The 22,785-nt window shown below is 40.7% G+C and overlaps 1 protein-coding gene across 12 annotated transcripts in view; it reads left to right on the top strand.

Annotated features, from left to right (window-relative positions):
• The window catches only part of tjp1a (tight junction protein 1a), a 155,590-nt gene that overhangs the window by 77,610 nt on the left and 55,195 nt on the right, over window positions 1–22,785 (top strand). Inside the window, exon 1 of one of the 12 annotated variants that reach the window (XM_054771573.1) lies at window positions 3,274–3,704. The exons of the other annotated variants lie outside the window; for them this stretch is intronic. Coding sequence (XP_054627548.1) covers window positions 3,681–3,704 — 24 coding nt within the window. The 5' untranslated portion in view covers window positions 3,274–3,680. Of the gene's footprint in view, window positions 1–3,273; window positions 3,705–22,785 lie in introns of those variants that run through there. 12 annotated transcript variants of the gene reach the window in all.

Raw genomic sequence — 22,785 nt, 5'->3', positions numbered from 1 at the left:
AGGCACTTCAGCTCGTCGACCGTGTTTGGTATATTTTTCATCAAAATAGTAGTCATGCCAAAATAGTAGTCATGCTGCTGGATGTTCATAGCATCCGGGTGATACGGTAAGTTTGTTTTCTTTTCCAAAAGAGGATGGTTTAAGACAAAAATGGATGAAGTAACTGCAGAGAACAAGAGACAGATGGAAGCCCACCTCAAGTTTTTTTGTTTTTTTTTGCAGTATTCATTTCACTGATGAAGGAACACCTTTACGAGAAGCATGTGGCTTGAAAGTACGGTATAATGCATTTTGAAAGAGAAAGCTATTCCTGCGGCAGAATAGAACCGGCCGGCATATAGGGAAAAAAAGACAAGAACGACCATTACGTCAAAGTTAGAGTAAGTAGAGTAAGTCATGTCTTGTTAACATATTGTATTCTAAACACTATTCCATGATAGCGACAAGGCTGCGAAGCATTATACGTGTTATGTAAGCAGCTTTTCACAGCAATATGTTTATGGTGGGGGCGGCAGCTGCGGCTGCGGCTGCTGCTGCGACGGCAACAAAATATGAACTAAATCAGGCTATTAAGACCCCTTTAAATAAAATGTCAGATGACTTAGATAAACAAGCCAAAGAGCTTCTGAGCAGCAAAATAAAAACAACCAAACAGTGTCTCCTGGTTGCAATGGCAACAAAGTAAAATTCTTACATTATATGTCGTATGTCGTACATATTGATTATACTATTTAATCATGATTAATCACAGTTTGTCCACAGTTAACTCATGATTAATCACATTTAATGACAGCTAGGAATACGTTTTTATCTGTAATAAGTAGTGATGTAAATCTCTTTGTGGTAGTCACCGTACCACCATAGTGTTCCTTTTCCTGGCTTAATGCCAGTGTTGCCACTCTAAAATAAAAACAAGCAAAACCCTCCAAAATAACTCAGGACAGTACAATAACATTGCAACCCTCCGAAGTTGGCCATCTCACGTGAGAGACGTGAGAGCTCACAGACCTGCTGTATATGAAGTCCCATTCAAAGTCAATGAGGTTCTTCGGTAGTGTGGAGACGTGTGTATTCACTGTGGCAGACTTCTTCTGGACCGTCTTCTTGGAGACGCCCTTTTCTTGGATGGTCTTTGATCCTTTCTCACCAGATTGATAGCAATGAAGAATCAGGACAGTCAATGATCAATGACTGAATGGAGAACTACATTTCTTAGTGAGAGGTAGTCTGAGTTCTCTAATATACCGTAAGATGATATAACCAGGGGTGTATTTAGTCATTTAGGGGCCCGAGGCAAACCCAGTTATTGGTGCCCTCCAAAGTTTTATTCAACTGTTATCAATAAGAACATTAAGCAACATTTAATACGGTTTAGCACTTTAACACCCACATCTTTGTGATGAAACGCTCAGATTCAGCTTCATCTCTAGCACTACTGCATCCTCCGCGGCCGACACTGACAGCACTGTCGTCATTTGTTGTGACTGTGAAAAAGGTTGACACCTTCGGTAGTTTTGTTCAAATCTGTTTCGTTTTCCTCTCGCCCTTTCCTCTTCTCAGCTTCTCAGAAACAATCATAATAGGTTACACATTTTAATGTACTTTTACGTACGTTAATTAAGACTAAAACAATAATATGTACTTTAAATCAAAGGGAAAAAAAATCAATAATCTTTTTTTATAAGACATTACCATTTGGGGGCCCATGGAAATCTTATGTTCATCTATGTTTTCCTAATGGTAGTTCTATATCTTGGAACTACTTGACCTGGTGAACATTACACTGGACAATTGCCTACAGTGTGATTGCTGAGTTTTGTTTGGTAAAAATCAGGGTGTGACTGTATGTTAATGCAGTAACCGCCGGTAATTACAAATCATGGTCACGTGTCATTTTGCACACTGTCATTTCTGATTTTCCTGCTTTTTTAATGTGTAATTGTTTGCTAAAACAGGAGTAATTGGTGAAACAATGCAAGCTGAGGTTGTTGTATCCTGTGGGGTGGGGTCAGGTTTAGGAAGTCGCAGGAACTTTACTGAATGGCTTTTGTGGTCTCCTGTGACGGTGACTTATCAGCTCGCAAACACTCCTGCCAATTTTTCTCTTTTTATGTGAGGAATTAGCTGCTTGTTCCTTTAGTACACAAGCTGCACTGGCTCACAATAAACACTAGAGATGATGATCTAGCTCGATGAATACAACATTACAGGTCTTACACGCCCTTTTCTGCGGTTTTACATTCCTTTTTTGAGGGTCAAGTAGCTGTTTTTTTCTTTGCTGCATCCTTCAAATGCAAGACGCTTGTGTAACAACACCTCACTAAGATCACTGCATAGAAAGTAAGCGTCCAGTAGGGGTGGATGGGTCGATACAAATAACAATGGTGTCGATATCAAAGGCAGTAGCCGTGTTGGATCGATACTAGCGTGATTAAATCGATTTTTTTTGGTTCGTTCATATTCTTACATTGTTGACTCTGTAAGTTGAGGACAAGGCAGGGTGCAAAAAATATGGTCCAAAATAATACTTCCCCCCCCCACCTAAACTAGGCCATTTTTTTTCTCTCAGAAAGCACATCTTGTTCAACCATAGGTCAGTAAAAATGTATAAACACATGATAGTGAGCTCATAATTTTAACATGTTTATGCCTTTATGCTTTACTGTTCTTTTTTCCTCAAGCTTTGAGGTTTCTGACTTTGTTTCGCGGTCCTTGAAAGCACCACACCGAGAGTTTATTTAGCTACTGAAGTGAGGACCTATACATTTTATACTTGAAATGTGTTCAATAAGTGTGTGAGGCATACTTGGATTGTTGTTGATTTTTTTTGTTTTTTCCTAAAATATTTGGCCTGTGTTTTCTTCCGATTATAATCACAAATTATAGGCAAAATCACAAAATCATTCAGTAATACTGTCCCTGTATTTACTTGGTATCGGATCGATACCCACATTTACAGTATCGCCCATGCAGAGCATCCAGCATCAGCAGGGACAGCGGCGTCGTTTCTCTTCGTTGTATCGCCGGACTATGTGTCCCGCGAGGTAACAGGGGGTGTTGACGTCCTTAAAATGCTTAAAATGTACAAAATAAAAATCTCTTCACATCACAAATGCAAATAGATATCAGACTTAAGTAGGGAAATATATGCTACATAAGTCTTTGTTGCCTTTGTCTTGTTAATGCGCAGTGTCCTCGTTGTTTTTGATTCAGTGCTCCCCGATGCTTGTGCAGTGGTACGGTCCACATAGCCTCCACAGAGAGCGGAGAGAGTAGGGAGAGGTTTACCCCGCCTGCCATTGCTGTGAGCCGTCGTCATGATGCCTTCTCTTCCCAACTTTTCATCCCGGAGTGGACGATAGCTACTAAATCATTCACACAAAGCGATCTCAGTCGTGTGTGTGGCTTTTTTTTTGGTTTTTTTCTGAGCTTTGTGTTTTCTATGTCTGGATATCTGATTGGACTGCCGTTATTAATACTCCAGGCACCGAAGATAAGATAATGAACTTTGGACTTTTCGTGCCATGTTTCCTGGATAAAGTCAAATAACACAGCGGCCCGGCGTGGCGGCAGCTGGGCGACAATTAAACTGGAATAGCACACTCGGCCAAGTCACCATCAAAACAAAGGCAGCGGGGACGTTGAAGCTGTCACTTCGGAAGTATTAACAGGACAGGAAAATGTCCTCCAAAGCGTCAAATAAGGTGTGTACATGCTTAAGAAAGAAGGTCAAGTGTTGGTGGCTTTTCCACTGTTTTTACCGTAATTCCATATTAGCCTTGCAGTATAAGTTTGCTAGGTGCCTGTAGTGAGACCAGGCACAGGGCACGGTGGTGTTTGTAGCTCAAGGTTATTCTGAAACCTACACTTTGTAATGCATCTTCTTACCAGACAAGATCTGTGAGTGTGACTTTTACTATCTGGTCCATTTGATAAGATGCCAGTGCTGACTGATAATATCAGCCTGCTGTGGCCATGTGGCATCCCTTAATACAACCTGTTGATTGCAAGTGTCCCTGACATCATACTGCATTACAGCATTATTGATGCAAACAGTCAGTCTTGAAGATGCAAATATTTTGGGTATATTGATAGTCGGCTATATTAAGTCATTTTTGGTGATGATTTTTGCCACCGTATATCCTCTATGGGTGTAACCTTTTCCACAGAGGACCCGCATACTAAAAACATTAAAGCATTCCGGGTATTTTATTTTTGAGTATTTAAAAAAAGCTAAAACCAATTCAGCATGCTAAGACGTTAGACAGAGTGATAATTAATTGCTATGCTGATATGTGCTGCCATGTTTACAGACAATATCGTACAAACTAAAATTTTAAATAAAAGTAAAGTAAAAAAAAAATTGCAGCCTCTTATGTACATTATTTATTATCAATACTTATGTATTTCAAGAACAAAACTGCCTGCATGTCAGCTTTGTGTTATTAGTAGGGGTGTCACAAGATCTCGTGTCACAAGATCTCGCAAGATTAAAACGTGACAAGATTTCTCATTCTGAGAAAAACGGTTTCCCGGGCACAAGTCAATAATAAATAAATTAATGAATCACACAATAAATGAAAATGAACTTGATAATTTTGCCAGCCTCAATATGTTGCCATGTGCATGGGTGTCTGTTTTCCTCATCTCCTGCCTCCAAACAGGCAGGAAGAGAGTTCACTCTGTGCATTGGTTTCAGCACCTTGGAGCGTTTGTTCCATAGAATACAATATATTGTCACATATATTGTTTCGTTGTACTTTTCTCAAAAGTAATGTTAAAATCTTGTGTCGTCTTGTTCTCGTAGACCCAAGCTGTGCATCGTCTTGTCTCGTGGCACCTTTAGTTATTAGCATCAACTGTTCAACTTTTTTACCTTACATACCCCTTATTTATGGTCATTGTTTTTTTAGAATGTCCCGGGGGCCAATAAAAAATGAGCTGCAAACTGGAAATAGCCCCCAGGCCACACATGGGACACTACTGCTGTACATACTACAGTATAGCAAGTAAAAGGAATAACAGTGAAATCCATTTATTTGATTGATCTCAAATAGGAAATTGAGGGACTTTTGCTTTGGCACGTGTTGTCCCATTAAAAGAAATACATTTCCCAATTATTATTTGAGCATTTTTGAATTTTTGCTTTCGAAAAGTCATACGGCACACAAAAAGTATAGACGGTATACGGAAATAATCCAGTGGACGAGCATTATTTATGGTCATTTTTGGACCAATTAAGTGACCAGTTGGCTCATTTCCCACGCCACACTATTGTGCCACGACACTGTGGTTGGGAATTGTCACGTGAGGCCCACCCATCCTTCTATACAGGTATAGGTGTATTTTCTACATGTATGAGTAACCACAGTTTGGCAGCATGATGTCACACTTGCATGGCACGGCTGCAATGTTTTACATTTTACATTAGTTCAGTTAGAGGAAGTGTTTTGTAAACATAGATGGTGGAGTGTATTTTTAAGTGGGTCAATCCTCTTATTACGGCTGCATATTTAGACGGGCGTGTGTGTTCAATAGTCCCCGGCCGTGTGCGGACTTATGTTTTTTTTTTCACCACGTTGACAAGCGAGGAATGTGCTGTGTTTGTCTAACAGAGGTGGTGATATTCAGGCTTGGTCGGTTGTTCCAGTTAGACGAAACCAGCTCTGTCAACTGTATTGCGGTGACGTTGTGCTGTACACTTACGCCTAGTCGTAGAACTTCCGATTGTAAACAGCTTGCTGTTTGTAATACGTCAAAGGTGTTTTATGCCATTAGTGTTATCTCTTTTGCTGTTGTGTTTGTCTGTGTTTATTGGCAGCTCGTTCTGAAATGTACAGTAGGTACTTTGATGGCTACAATTGGATCGCTGCTCACCAGTTATATATGATAAATGTCACATTTTATGAGAAAACCCCCGAGTACAAATACTGATAATAAATAAGAACACTTTTAAACTCGTAATAACCAAAATAACATGCCATCATTTAAGTAAGATCAACAAAAATAATGCTATTTAGTTTGTTTAATAAAAGGGCAAGGTACAGTGGAAACCTATTAAGTTGATCCTGCTTATATCAACAACCCGTCTATGTGGACTAACTCATCAAGTCTCGCTCGTATTACTGTGGAACCTTGGTTAGCGTGTCTTTGGGTTAACGTCAAAAATGTATGCCACATTTACACTCTTTGGGACGTGACTTTTCCCAAAGACATGATGTGGCAGCGAGATCAACCACCACCACCTTCCTTTTTTCACTCCCGTCAAGAATTACGTCTTCAATGAAGGTAAAAGTATCCTTCAATGTTTATTTATCCCTTTCATTCATCAATTATATGCAGTTAGACTTATTTAGTTGAGCGTTAGCAGTGTGGCGCGTGTGAGCGACTGGCGTGAGTCTTGGCTGACAGCAGCTCCTGTGTGAATGTTCACTGCGTCTGCTTCTTAATAAAGCAACTGAAGTGCATCATGAGTTTCTCCTTAACCTCAAACAGCGTCATTACATTAATAATATTCTGCACTGGTCACTAGGTGTCGGTAACGTTACATTGATGAGACAATAGCTACCGCACAAAGTAGGCTGTCAATGGTAACGTGTGAGTAACCTGAGCAACTCAACAACAAAATCCTTTACTATCGCTGGTTCTCATGTCCTTGGCGAACGTCCCAAGTACTGTAAATGTGCAAGAATAATTACTTTCAGTCTGAGGGGAGTGGAGATAAGCGGGTACTACTGTATAGACTGGTACTATATAGAAAATATTAACCTCACCTACGGGGGAGCACCCCCTCCCAATGAATAGTAGGGGGAAAAAAAAAAGAAGTAAATACAGAAATCTAATCTATGTTCGTCTTAAGGAGGCTGTGTTTGTAATTTTCTTATCCCCCGGCATGTCTTCTTTGCCAACACAGTTGACCTCGGCCCAGATGTCACTGCATGGTTAGCAGACAGCACCAAGGCAATAAAGTGACATAAAGCAGGCATCCAAGGCTACACCCAGTCGGACAGACATACCCTTACTCAATTCCTGGCTACTCCTTCTTGCATTGTCACTTCCAGAAATCATCTCAGAATCAAATCGGTCCGTGCGTGCTTCATCTCTCAATGTCCAACATTCTGTGCTGACCAGGTAGCATGACCGTAAGCTCCTGTGTGTCTAGATGCACCTCCTAACTAACAGTGTGGTGTGATGTGAGGACAGGAAAGCAGTGTTTCCCACAGGACTGCTATCTATTTTTGGCAGGAGTACCAGGAAATGATGTAATGGTCAAATTTGCATAAGTGGCCATGACATATTTGCAAAAAGTGAGGTAAAAACCATGAAAAACAAAACAAATGTGTTTAGAATTACTGCTGTCACTTTTTTTTGCCTTTTTTTTCTTGTCGCAAACAAAAATGAGGTGGGGGAGGGGCACCAATCCCTCCTGCAGACCAGGTGAATTATAATGTGTTTACGAGCGAGGGTGAACAGGTAGCGCCAAATCTATTTGTAGCGGGCCACCACACTTAAATGAATGTACAGGAAACACTGAAAAGGAAGGAGGGGTCTTTCTCTTTGGTGAGTTGGAGGAAGGAACGGTCTTGCTGGTTGCAGCCTTGTTCCAGACCTCTGAAACACATCTCAAGTTTGACATACTGTTTTTTGAATGTCTTGGAGTAGTCATGCATCATTTAATTTCCTGATTAACAAACAAGCAAACATGCTTCCATTCATACATATAGCATCCATTTTTTTAGGTGGGAAAAAATGTATTGCAACCAGTTTCACAATCCAGTTGCCAATTAAAAGCAGTGCTTATTTGCACCAAACTCTCAAACCGTGATTAGTAATGCTTTTGAGCATTCACATGCCAATTTGTTGATGCTTGAAGCAATGACAGTGTCCTGTCAAATGACTGCTTCTTAGTAGGAATGGTCCATCTAAACTAGGGGTGCACTATTATATGCGGGAATTATGACATCATACCGATAAATCCGATACATTAAAAATAGCTCAGATAACTGATAATTAAAAAAACACTCCAATGAGGTACTGTGCGGGTGAGTAAATCAAGTGCTTCTTTTTTCTCCTGCCTGTGACGTTAAGGGCCAGTCCTAACTTCCCCTGAGCTCACTTGTAAACAAACACTTCACTTTCCACACTTTCCGAGTTAGACATTTCAGCGTGCCAGTTGTGACAAATTCTCTGTGATGAAGGGAAAAAAAAACATTGAGCACACAAAAAACCTTATCAGCCACCTGAAACGACAGCACCGTGGAGTTTGAAAAGTGCAAAAGGTTTGCCAGAGACCTCCGTGGCGCCATACCGGCTGCTCGGAGCATGTGCCCGAAGACAGTGCACCTTGCTGGCTCCTCCCGCTCTATACTCTGGTTCCCCTGACCTCCGTAGCGGCACACCGGCTGCTCAGAGAATGTGTCCGAATGTAGTGCACTTTGCTGGCCCACAGCAGGTGGCTCCTTCCGCTCTATACTCTGGTTCTCCTGATAGTAGTGATGTGGTAGTAGTAATGTCATGATATTTGATTAGGACACATCAACAGGTACAGTTGGTCAAATCCTAATTTGTTCCAGTCCTTCTTACCTCTAGGTGTGCACAAACTACTGTTAAATCTGAATTTAAAAAAGCAGATATAAAAAAGTTATTGATACCGTATCGGTCTTGAGCAGCACAAAGTTATCGGTATCTGTTTGGGTAAAAAAATATATCGTGCATCCCTAATATAAACAATCTAACATAGCCGAGTCCTTGAACCTAAAGTACAGAAAATAAAAAAAATAAGCACTTAGTACACTTTAACAGAAGTCTAGCTGGAACCGTGTTACAGCAGAGAGTAACCAGCTATGAACAGGAAATTAGCAAGTAGATTAATAAGAGTCTAGAGAAGTGGTTCTCAACTGGTGTGGCTGCAGGACCCACCATCACCAAGCGGCGACCCAAATTGCGGAATTTTGTCAACTTCTCAAATACTGTATCTGCGATGGGACGACGTCCGCTCTTTATGGCGTATTGTTCTCCAGCAGATATCTGCAGCTGTGAGTCGGATGGAGGGCACATTAAATCCCAACTCAATTTCCTTCCCCTCCCGCTCGAGCTGGACAAAGTGGCCTGTAAACATGGCACAGACCCCGTTGCGGCAGAGCAAGCGAATAGCATAGACAAGATTGCGAGGTGCCTCCACAGACATCAAACACTATATTTTTGGCCAGGCATACGGGCTATCCACACGGAAACTTTTTTTCAGCCTCTCATCCATGCGGGAACGTCGTTCTGAGTGACCTGAAAGGGTATTTTTTGAAAAGTGCTTTCAGAGTGGGGATATCTGAACGCCAGCTTGTCGTTGCTGTGTATACAGGCAATACGAAAACGATGATGTCACAGACTCGTCGCCTCGGCATCACGTGACTAGATGTGAGTTTTGATGACGAACCAACATAATATCGGCCATGACTCACCCCAGTCGACATTCTCCTCATATTTTGTTGTCTTATACTCCATAATGACTCGCAGAAGTAATTTCACTTTTTGTAAATTTTGAAAAGTGGAAGACGGCGGATTTATGAGCATGCGTTCTTTCTTCTTCTATGATTTGGTGTGTCACAGGGTTCCGCCCGCATGTATCGCTTAGGTCAAGATGAAAACCTTCATCTTCTAAGAGAATGATTTTTTTACAGGTGCTTTTGGCCTTTTATGTTTGACCTTGCTGTTGTAGATAAGTAGAAGTAAATGATTACTAAACCATGTAGTCTTGAGGCTACTGTTTTGAAAAAACAAATATAAAGAGTGGAAAATACATTTGAATGCAGGAGATGGTATTAATTAGGGTTGCACAGTGGGCCAAGAACAGTCTCTGCTTTGCTTTGATGATTACACTTCCCCATTTACATCACTGAAGGAGGGAAGTGTAATTAGACCACCAATTGCGTGGAGGAACAGAGCATAATGTTGTTTTGGTTCAAGGTGAGAATCACAGCATATGTATCCAGTCATAAAGCGAAAACTGAACAGCGAATGTCTGTTGTTTTATACAGTTACATTGTTTACTGTTTATTTGCCATCTTTGGTCGTCAGCCTTTATTTTAAACAAAAAGAAACTGTGTAAGACCGGAATTTATAGAGGGCAACTTGTCATGGCAAATGGTGTTTAAATAACACCTTGAGGGTATCCATCATTTCTGTGTAGTTGGTTTTAAGAACATTAAGGATGTCCTCCATTCTTGCCATATGTGTCATCTGCACTGTGTCCTGCTGGTATGATGTCATACTGTTTACATAGTGAGAAGCAAACACGATTTGGCATTGAGTTACATTACAAATACGTACAAGTTTGGAGTTCTGCATACAGACCTTTGATTGGACGGTCTTCTGGGCCTCCAGGTAGGCAGGTGTAAGCTGTCGCTATGGATGAGGTGGTTGTCTCTTCCCCATATTGAAAACAGCCAGAGGCCATTTAGTTCAGCAGGGCTCCAGCTTACTTGCTTGTTGATCTGTTGTTTTGAACTCCTTCTGAAGTCAGTGTTCTGTCTATAATGTTATCTGGATACGTGATTCACAGTTTCATCTTGGCATGAAGATTTTGAACCGACTCGACAACACATAGTAAATGAGCTGTTTTGTGACAAGCGAGGGGAGAAACACATTGAGGCAAGTTAATAGATCTGAGACGAAAAAGAAGAAAAACAGAATACCTTCTCAAGGACGGGGCGAGCAGTGGTGAAAGTGAGAAATTTGGGTGGGTGCGGATCACATGGGAGATCTTAAAGTCTGCCTCTCCCCTACTCTCGCTCTTTTATAAACACTGCACTAGTCACTTTCTTTTCACATTCAAAGCATCCTAAATCACATTCAGAATACTTCAATATTTCAATAAATTGAGCCACAATGTCAGGCTGGGTTGGAATCCTGATTGGGTTTGGTCCAGTACATGAGACGATGTTACTTTTCACACTTTGATTGTATTCAATCAGTGTTTCTCATTTGGGGGGTTGGGCATGAGAGGCAGGAGGGACTAGGGGCGGTGACGTCATTGTTTTTAAATTGTTGCGAGTCCATACGGAAACGGTGAGCCAGCATTTTCACATTGTCCTACTCTGGAAGCCGTTATCAGGTCACCCAGGACGCCCTTCCTGTGTGGATGAGAGGCTGAAACAATAAAATACTTTGCTGTTTTGACCTGAAAACGTTTCCTTGTGGATAGCCCCTTAGTGTCCTTATTTGTGCTTAGACGATGCTGGTGCCAGCAACTCATACACTGGTTTGTACAGATAAATAAATAAATAAATATTTTCAGGTTGTCAATAGTATTTTTAATCTGGGGGGGTTGTGACAAAATGGACAGGAAATAATTGAGAACCACTGTATTAAATACATTTAAACCTGACCCAAAAGTTGCTTTAACACTAGGGATGTCCTGATCCGACCTTCAGGAATGGGATCGGCTGCCGATCCGCTGTATTTTGAAGATCAGATAATATCGGCTTCCTTCACAAGATCGGGCTGATCTGGTTGCTGTACAACGTTCTTAACCGTGAAGTTAGTTTCATGTTATTTTTGTACATACACTAGACAGTGACAATTGATTGCTAGGACAGGACTAAACATGACCTTTACTTGATGAACTGTGAATAATCCTGGTTTGAAATTGTCTCAGATGTGGTTCTGAAATTCTCCAAACTTTTGGCTAGGCCTTCCTCTAATATGATCTTCACTGAAACATGTCGGCGGTTGGAACTTCTTTGGAGTGAACAAGAAGGATAAAACACAAGCTATCTGCAATCTGTCTGGCTTTAGTCAGACCACACTTTCTGCTCTATACAAAAGTGCGAAGGTGCCTGGGATTTCGTTCGCGGAATTGGCCAATTAAAACGGAATATACTGTTAAATGCGGGAATCATCGTGAGGTGAAGGAATGTTTGAGCAGACCGACTAATTGTGGCGGAATCTTCTCACAAACACAAACTGCACGTCTAAGCGAAAAACCTGGAGAAAAAACTTAAAAGCTCTCCTCTTATGGAGTGTTGTGCTTTACCGCTTGTTAATGCAAGCGAGCATTTTAGGATGACCGCTGACGTTGTGCAAGTTTGGAGTGAAATCAAGACAAGAGGCGCGTTTATTTCGGGACCCAGCTCGTCTTAACCGTCAACGAACATTCTCAACACACACAACACGCTTCTGGCCTTCAAAATAAGACTAAAATAATAATTGTACAAACAAAATAAGGGTGTCATAAAACATAGCTAACATTAATAATGCAATTACAGTTGCATTGGTGGCTGAATTTGTTGAGGATTTTGACATCCTATTAGAAAAGTTAGCCAAGCTACATCTGTTTCTGAAATACCAGCCACAACGAGTCAATGATGTATTGCATCAATAAATGGAAGGGTTTTTTTTCATTTAATTAACATTTAATTGACATTTTATTCAGTAACTTAAAAAGCACCCCGCCCGATGCTGGTACAATAAAAAAATAAAAATAAAAACAATAATAAACGATAAACGAAATAAACAAAAAATTGGGAAAAACGGATTTCATAGGGTTCTACACAAAAATGGGGGAGTGCATATTATACGGTCCGTAGACTCTATGTGTGTGCCAAACACTGTGCGCACTTCCTCGTTTTCCACCAATCACGTGCCACTGCAAAACCAAATGACGCTTAAGGTGACTGACCTCTGACTATAGAAACACCAACATGAATAGCATGACTGACCCATAACTGTCACATAACCCAGTGAGTAACAAAACAGCACATTTTCTCGCCAGTCTCTTTACATTATTTTCCCAAATCAGTCAACCCTAATTTTATTCTTGCATCTGTTAAACAATGGGGAACAATGCTTTTGTTGATACTCATTAAAATGCTTAAGTATACACAATATAATAAGCAAGTTCTTTAAATGGACTTAAATCTAAATTGCTCCCTCACGTGATGGGATCGGTTACTGGTTATTTAAACTCACTAATTGGTGATCGGCTGCCAAAATCCTGATCAAGACTGTATGAGCCATGCATATTCACATGTACTGTATGTTCTGTCCTACATGTCACTAATGCAGTTGTATGTGCGGTTAGCGCAGATGGACCCTTAATGTTATTAATTTTTATTTGAAATGTATTATATTTTTAAAGTGCGTACAATTTTGACATGAAAAAAGATTTTGTTTCAATGCTTACTGCACCGTTTGTGCAGAAATGCAATCCATTTTCACTCTCCTGCTCAAGCATTTAGGAAATATTTTGTAACCTGTTTAGGCAGGTAGCTTGTTCCACATCAGACACCCAGCCTAGCAGAGCTAGGACACTCCTGCATCATTTTGGCAGGAGAGAGTAGGGTCGGCCTGTGCAGGGATTTATCATTCACGTTACAGGCATAAGGAATTTGAGTGTGTGTGTGCCTGTGTGTGTGTGATTGTGTGTGTGAGACAGAGATAGCGAGAGAGAGAGTGTGTAGTGGTGGAGGATGATTTGGGTTTGCCATGGCTCAGTTGGTTAGCAAAGATAGAAAAAGGATGGAACAGATTCATCCTAAGGCTTGTTGCCCTACATGCCTTTACACAGCACATAAACACACACGCCCTGCTTTGGGTTCATTTGCTTATGTTTCAGCACAGTTTTCTATTACAGTGAATGCAGTGATGCTTTGAAAAATAGTATAAGGAATAGAACAGTTTGATTGACCATATAACTTTTAAATTAAGTAACAACGGTGGAATGCTGAAGTAAAGTTGCTATCTAACATTTTTAATTCGAATTTACCGTTGTTTAAAATGTAAAAATATTGTGTACTCACCCTGAAATGTGGAAGGAACAACGAGACATTACTGCTTGTCGAGTCGAGTCTCTTCACAGAAAGATTAAAGGGTCCCTGACATGATTCGTCAACTTTGCTTAATTATGATATATATTCTTTACAATTATGTTCTACATTGTTCGATTTTTGAAAGCAAACGGTAAATTCACAAAAATTACATTTATAGTTCACTAGCTCTCGCAATGCAGCCTCATTTTCAGGAGTGACGTCATCGGGGTGACACCCCTGCGCTACAGCAGAGTAAATAAATGCTTCTCGATGTAGATCGTGGACTTGGTTCAGTATATTTTTCATCAAAATAGTAATCGCACCAAAATGTTGTGATGCTGCTGGATGTTCAAAGTATCCGAGTTATACTGTAAGTTTGTTTTCTTTTCCAAAAGGGGAAGGTTTAAGACAGCAATGGAAAGAAACAATTGCAGAGAACGAGAGACAGCTGGATGCCCACCTCGAAGTCGATTTGGAACAATAATTGAATGATAAGCAACTCCAGAGTAATTTACATTTACCAATCTATGTTTTGAAGGTGACCAATCTTCATCTCCATGTCTTAAGGCTTAGGTCCATGTTCTGCAAGCGTCATCTCCAAATGTTTCTTCCTTCTTTTCTCCTTGAAAAATCTTTGCTATAATCACAGTAAGCATCCTCTGTCTTGCACACCTGAGTGATAGTACTCCGATGGCGTCACTTTCGGAAATGAGGCTGGCGCCATGAACTATGAGTGTACTTTTTGCGAATTTATTGTTTGCTTTAAAAAAACGAACAATGTAGAACATAATTACAAACAAAATATAACAGCCCGTACGACTGGTTATGGCCTATGCCAGTGGTTCCCAAACTTTTTACAGTTGCGTACCCCTTCAGACATTTGACTTGAAGCCATGTACCCCCTGATTAATTGGTTAATTAATTTTGTCTTAAGTAAGTCTTGTTCAAAAATTTGTACTGTGCATGGTCAAATTTGATCAAAGTTTTACATGAGCACTGATAAATACTGTAGGTAAGATGTGGATTTCTCTTGGAGATAAATAAGTATCTAAGTATTCGTCCTACATATTGTTTATTTCATCCGGATGGTGGGATCCTTCCCTTTGAATGGGTTGAACTTGAGCTTCACTTTTTCCCACTTGCAGTCACTATGATTTAAATCTCCATATTAATTTGGTACCAAACATGATAAAGCAGTATTCAAAGCACAAAAATACATATAAGCAGTGATAAGCCTCATTTTCAGGGGAATCTCCACTCTCTCATCCTGACACGCACACACCTTGACAGGTTTTCACAGCACGGGGATTGGAACACCAATATAAATTAAACCTTTAAGATTAAACGCTTTTAATATACGACATAATCATCAGATCAATTTACTTATTCATATAACTCACACAGAGCATTGAAGAACTTCATGCGGTGTCTCCTTCCTTCTTTCTGCTATGACGGTGCGCTCTGTGCTATGAGACATTCAGGTGCGGTCGTAATTGTGAGTGTTAGGCAGTAATTGTTTTTCATTTTTATTCACGTACCCCCAATGACAATTGGTGTACCCCACTTTGGGAACCTAGGGCCTAGGCTTTAGTCATGTGGAGGGTTTTGACATAAATTCTTGAACACCTATATTTCGAGATATAATGTATATGCATATACTTTAAACAATGTATACCTTTTAAATAATGCATGTAGAGGCGTATCTTCCCCAAGAAATGTTTGTGAATTGAAGACAAAAATGTCCACTCTGTTATTGACATTACTGAATAACAAGAGGCTGTATTGTAGACTCCTAAAATGTTTCTGTGCTTTAGAATGACTTTGTTTGATGCTTTTCTTAGGCTTACTGAAGAATGCAAGCACCCCTTCCTATCATTATCAGCTCTTGGGGAAATGGTAATTATGTTGCTAGTTAAGTGCTTGGGAAAATGGCCTGTCAAACAGTAACTCATTAATTCACTATAGATTGTGCCGCACAGAATGTCTATTGTGGCACAGTCCTCAGAGGGCTCGGGAATGCTGTTGAGTGGGCTTTGCCTCTTGTTTTATGCCACTATGTCACTAACTATTGCTTCAGAGATGGGCAGCGGATCCTGGGCAAAGGATGTGTAAATTGAACATTAAAATTAAAATAATTGGCCCTGACACATAAAAAGCAAAACAAATATGTTTAGAAATACAACTGAACCTTCTGTCACCTCTGTATGTCATTTTTTTAATGTCACAAATGAGATTTTATATGCATTTAAGTGGGTGAGTGGCCCACAGCAGGACCCGTTGCTCGTTCAGAAGAGCGATACGTGCTTTCATGTCAATCTCCAAAAGTGTCCAATAAGAGCAGTCGCTAGATTGAGGGGGCTGGTTAATCGTGTGGTGGGAAAGAGTACCGCTGGTTACCCAGCATGCCTTGTGGTATGTAGATAGGAGTGTCACTTTGCGTGTGTGTTCGTGCATAGGTGTTTTACTTTGATGTCTGTGTGGTGCAGTAGATAAGGTTGGATCATGTGTTCCATATGATGGTGGGTGTTTGTGTTCGTGACATCCTGCTCCTTTGTGCTGAACCTTGCCGCTGACTATTAGGGGTGTCCTGTTCCGATATTGATGTTGGATATCGGATATCAGCCAAACAACTGTGTCAGACTGTATTGGCCTGCATCTAAAATCAGCGATATTGGCACTCTGACACATTGAAAGTATGAAAAAGAAAGACTTGTCATGCACAAGTTTCCCATGGTGGCACAGAACTGGGGAAGTTTAATACGACCAACCTCATCGTGCGTTTGAAGACGATCGTCGCAACACCGCGGCTTCCTGAAACAGCCACCACTGTTTGACACATTTGCAAAGCGTGAGAAACTCTCACGGGACGGCAAAAAGTCATTGGCTGTAAGAGAAAAGAGCCAGCCTCTGTCGGTGCCGAGTAATGTCGGCTTTAAACGCTTCATTTAGCACATTGAGCCTCGCAACATTATGGCTATTATTATAAGTAAATGGGTCCGTTTTACTCATACTGACTGTTATTCTCTGTTGGAGTAATGTCACTTGGTCAAGCTTTTTCTAACATTACACGCTACTAAACAAGTAAACAAGTATGTATGAGCTGTGCTGATATCGGCTCAATATTGGTATCGTGCGATATTCAAGGCTGCGATATCGGAATGGAATTGGGACACCCCTACTGACTAGGTCCTGTCCAACTCAAGCTCACCACAATAGTCTTCTTATTCTCTGGCAGACCAGTGCATGTGAGGTGTGTTCAGAAGCAGAGCGACAATCCATACCGCCACCTTCTGTATGCCGTTGTAACGACATGCTACATCACAAACGGTTCCATTATAATATGTTGAGGGTACAGATACCACCAAAGAAATTAATGCATGGGAAACACCGTTGAGTCTATAAATGTAGTGACATTGAAAGCAAAGAGCCAGAGGGAGTAGCGAGGAGAAGGTGAGGGAAACCTTTTGGAATGAGAAACTGGCAGAGAGAGTTGGATCGAGTCTCCTTATCTACACATTCCTGTGCGCGTGTGTGTTGTGTGTGTGTGTGTGTGCAAAAGAGAACAAGCTGGGAGGAGTGTGGGATGGAAATACTGAGTGTAGGGTGTGTGTGTGTTGATAGGCTGGTTTCAGTTGGAGGCTTGGTTATTGCGTTCAGTCCCTCGGCTTCTGCTTAGTTTCCACAAACATGAAGTGCAGGTACCAAAAATCAACCTACAGAAAGTAATGGTCATCATAAATACATCAATATGTCTAAGGAATGGAAATGCTTATGATCCAAAGTGTATCACATCATGCGCCAAACATGGTGGCGCCCAATGTCATGATGTGACTACACCATGGACTGGTGGCGAGTCAATCACAGGGGCATATATAGACACAGACAACCATTTGTACTCACAATCACACTGAGACTGACTGGAGACTGAACCCATGTTGCCTGCACAGAAGTCAGGCGAGTCAACCACTCCACCATGTAGTGTTCCTGTTCACGCGAACCTTTGGCTGCGCGATTAATTGAAAAATAACCGCAACTGACATTTAGAGCTTCTAATCGACGTAAAACTGCTCTGTGGGTTATTTCGGTTCCCCCACCCCCTTGTGAAAAGCCGAGCCAAGAGCACCCAAATAGGAGGGAGAGAGACGAAAGAGACTATATAATTTGAGACCACACGCTGGAAAGGTAAGGAAATGAGCAGTAGGAAAGAAAATCTAAAATGGCAATCTTTGGTGAAGATGAGCCAAAACTGTTACCTGGGTGCTGTTTTTTTTGTTTAGTTTTGCATATTTTAATTTATATTTGGTTTGTGTAATGCTTATGTGTTGGTTGACTGGAAATACTGTGAATTCCGGACTATAAGCCGCTACTGTTTTCACAGGCTGTGAACCCTGCGGCTTAAATGGTGATGCAGCTAATTTATGGCTAGAAGAACTCCAGTTCCCAGGATGCTTAGAGTACAGATTCAGCAAGTAGTACATTTTGAACTTTTGATCATATTTTGATCTAATGAATCTTAACTTATTTTGATCAAGTGTAAAATTACTACAGCTTCTGCTTGGACTGCAGCAGTTTTATTCTAATGGAAAAAAAGTGTGTCATGTCTCATCACCGGGGCGGAGTGACACTGGGAACACTGAATGTAGGTAGGATTGCAAGGTTTATAGTGTGTCTTTCTGTGTAAATAGACCATGTTACAACTTGGACACCTGTGGCTTGTAGATATGCTTCCTATATATGTACAAAAATGTTTTTCTGTTTAAATTTGGTGGTTGTGGCTTATATTCAGGTGAGCTCAAAAGTCTGGACTTTATGGTAGTAGGAAATTTATAAATAATACACACAATCCTTATAAAATCCTCATAACATTTTTTTAAGGTTGGCAAGTCTGTTAGTGTCTTTATGTGAAAATACTGGAGAACTGCTACGCTAAACTAATGGAAATGGTGGTAGAATATGCAAATTCAAACAATCCCAGCCTTTATTTTTTTTGGTATCCTCAGCTCTTTGTTTGCACAGAACAATTAGTGTGGTTGAGTTGGGATGACTTTGCTGCTGGATAAGCTGCATGAGATACAACCCAATCCTTTGCTGTGTGTCCGAGTCAGTAGATAAATGTTAGCAGTCATCTGCACACAAGATATTCATATAATACAATATTTTTTTCCCCAGGCCACTCAAATGTGAATATGTTGTAATTTCCTCGTCATCCATGAAAGCAGACCTACATATCAGCTTTGACTTTGGAAAACAGTGATGGCCATTTTTGCCTCTTTTCGGACATGTTGCGGACCCAACCATGAACTGTAGGTGTTTGCTTCATATTCATTTGGTCCATCTATGGCCTAACCGATCGCTCCATTATGAAACAACCAGCTTCAGATTAATCAACTAAGAAAATTATCATGATGGTAGCTTTGTTTACATTTATTGTTTTACTGAAGCAGTTTGACAAACATTTCGATTTTTTTAAAATTTAACATTACTTTTAACAGAATATTCAAGCGGCAACCTGGTGTTTGTGCATTTATTTGCTCTGTCAGTTCAAATCTTCTATTACTGATAAAGAGGCGAAAATTAAAAGTGTTATTTTTAATCCGATTCAGCAATTAATCTAAAAAAATAATCAACCAATTAATTGGTTATTAAAATAATTGTTAGTTGCGGCCCTAATCCACTCAAAAGTTTATTTTTTAATAATTACCTATTTGCCAGGGGCCCTTGGAATTGTCTACTGGCGCCGTTGGCCAGTAGCACATAAATAAATGGAAAAATCTACAGTTAATCCATGGAATCGGTATCGGCCGGTCTCACTCATGGATAAGCGGTCTCGGAATCTGCAGCAGAAAATCTGATCGGAGCATCCCAACTTTCAATGTTATTTTTCACGACGGAAATAACAAGATTAGATTGTGTTTTGGTGTCATCAGCACTTTAATGCAGCATTGTATCGTTATCAACAACCCTCTCTACTCTCTTTAGCAATTTGTCAATGGTTAATATATTCTCAATGAATGTCTAATAATCCCATCTGGTTGGGAATGAGACAAAACAGAGCCTCCGTATATGTTTGGCATGCATATGTCATACTTGAGACTTCATGCCTTCATGAATGCGTCAGTGCGCTGTAAGAATTGCATCCACTGACATGACAGTCTTCTCCTATTTTGCATCCAGCAGCCCCTCAATCCATCCTTCTATTTATTTCCCTTTGCCTACTTTCATGAGACAGCAGCAGCAATAGACTTCAGAGGGAAGCATGGCTCAGATTAACGTTTTAATCCAAAAGCCTGGATTATAGGTTTTGTATTTTATTCCTAGCCTCAACATTCCAGCAGTAGCTCTTTGTCAGATAGTTGTCAGTCAGAGGTGTGTGAGTGTACTTATCTGCTTGCTGTGCTCAAGGGAGTCCTTGTGGAGCTTTTTGGAGAGATGTTTGACCGAGTGGAGCTACGGTTTGAGACTAATTAACTCAAGTGTATTTAAGCGTGCCAACACAGCACTGCATCATCATTATCATCATCATCATTGTCATCTGCCTATTGGCGATTTGCTACACACCCATTTGTACACACAGTTCTCACTGTCCTCTCTCCACCCATCACAGCCACACAAGCTCCTCTAAAAATGGCCGCGTTATTTGCAGTGCTTCCTGCGATATTATGTCTGTGGTGGTTACTAAATGTGCATCATAGACCCAACAACCCAGTAACCAAGGAGGAAGAACGCAAGAGTTTATGTCATTGTTTTCATGGCGGCCCCAGCAGAAGACAAAAAAACGCTTCTCATTGTGTATTGTTTGAGTGTTGTGTTGTAGTCCGCCTTCTTTAGGTTCAGGTGGACACTGATGATACAGTTCAGGATACATTGCCAAAGTGGCATGGTAAGATGCAGCAGTTCTTGTTGGAGTTGCCAGATGAAAACATTCTCCTCTGTGCTACTTTTGCATGCATTCAGTTGTTTGTGCACCACATTGTAAAAGATCTCTTATCATTACCGCATTTATCTATCTAGTACTTGAGGCTCATCATGCTAATGACCTCCCAAAAAAGATAAGGCCATGAGATTAGGTGAGCAATGTGAGGAGGAATTTTCAACTTTTCATTGGAAGCTGAAGCCATTTCCGGCAAACAGGAAGCTGAGTGTTTTCCTGTGGGTGCTGTGGTTGCTCTTGCTTACATCCTGCTTCAGGCTGTCAAGGAGTGCAGGAACATTGACCTAAAGATTTGTAAGGGATTTACCTTACTTGTCCCTCCCTCGAGCTGTCACTCTCTGTTACTAGCCTACATCATTTTTTGTATTGAATATCCAGTGGTCTCACTCTACCACATGTGTGAATGGTTTTCTTTTGTCCCTTAAATGTTTGTACTTGATACCAACGCACTGAATGAAGCATTCCAAGCTAGAAAGGTGGTACGTAATGCACTCTTGGATAACAGGCCATACTGGATTGTATTGTGTGTTTTTCTTCCTAGAATCCGATGTGTTTATCAAAAGAAGGTTTCTTTGATATGAGAAGAACATCAGTTAGTTCTGAGGATATTCAGCTGCCCGGGATTGTGATCTGAATCAGTATTGTGTATTCAGTGCTTTCAAGTTGTGTGTGTGACCATGTCTGCTTTTTGTGACACACTTGAGCTCACTTTTTACTTGGTCTCAGAATGGATATACTGTGTATATATGTGTGTATATATACACTGTATATATGGTGTATATATACAGTGTATGTGTGGAAAAAAAATTATATGTATATACTATCAGTCCAAAATTTGGAGTTTTTCCCATTGTATGAAATGAGAACATTTGACTTTATATACACCACTTAAAAAAAAATTGCAAGAATTTCCATTGTGCACTGTTGGATCTTTAGGATGTTCTATGCAGAGCTTCAAAATATAAAAGGAAAAAATGGGAGCGAGATGATGTTTTGAGTAAGCAATTTATTGCAAAGAAGCATGAAAGTGAAATTGGTTGTTCATCAGATAATCAAAAGTTTAAGACCACAGCATTTCAAAACCAAAATCGCTGCAAAAATGTGGATTGAATGGATTTGGTCAGGTCTTCACAGTGTCATGATCTCTTTATGGCAAAGGCAAAAAAGCTTTCTCTCTTTGAATGTGGTGGGATTGTTGAGCTGCATAAGCAAGGCCTCTAGCAGTGCACCATTGCTGCTGAGGTTGGACGCAAGAAGACAGTCATTTGAAAAAAGTCAAGTGGGTGACCCAAAAAAATGTCATCGGCCCTGAGCCGGAGGATCCCATTGGCTGTCTATCAAGAAACACGGGACCATTCTCGGCCCAAACAAAGGTTGTGCCGAATGCAGTCAAATAACCATCAGACGGCATTTGTGAGACAAGGCTTTTAAGAACAAAAAACGTCTTCTTCTTGTCTCCTTCAATGCCACAAAGTTGCCTGTTTGGAATTTGCCCAAGAGCACCAAACATGAAACATTGAAAGGTGGAAGAAAGTTTTATTCTCTGATGAGGAAAAAATGTTAGCTTGATGGTCCTGATGGCTACCAATGTTACTGGCATGACAAGGAGATCTCACCTGAGATGATTTCCACACGGCACAGTGGAGGGGCGTCATCAGGATCCTTCAGTGGAACAATGCAGCTTCAGGTTGTGCAAACGGCAAATGGCTATGTGGAGATGTTGCAGGGGGCTTCCCTCATGACTGAAGGCCCTCGTCTGTGTGGTAGTGACCGTCTTTTTCAACAGGACAATGCTGCAGTTCACAATGCCCGCCTGACAACAGACCTTTCCCAGAGGAATAAGCTCACTTTTTTGGACCATCATGTGTGTTCCCCTGATCTAAATCCAATTGACATTATTTGGGGATGGAGGCCAAGAGAAGTTTACAAAAATGGACATCAGTTCTAGACAGTGGATACCCTCTGTGAAGCCATCTTCACCACCTGGAGCAACAATCCCACTAGCCTCCTGGCAACACTTTTTTGCAAGTGACAAAAGAATTACTACTACAA

The sequence above is a fragment of the Dunckerocampus dactyliophorus genome, chromosome 3, assembly GCF_027744805.1.
Source record: "Dunckerocampus dactyliophorus isolate RoL2022-P2 chromosome 3, RoL_Ddac_1.1, whole genome shotgun sequence".
Taxonomy (NCBI): Eukaryota; Metazoa; Chordata; class Actinopteri; order Syngnathiformes; family Syngnathidae; genus Dunckerocampus; species Dunckerocampus dactyliophorus.
Note: the sequence above shows the minus strand (reverse complement) of the source record. Positions and strands in the feature narration are given on the sequence as shown.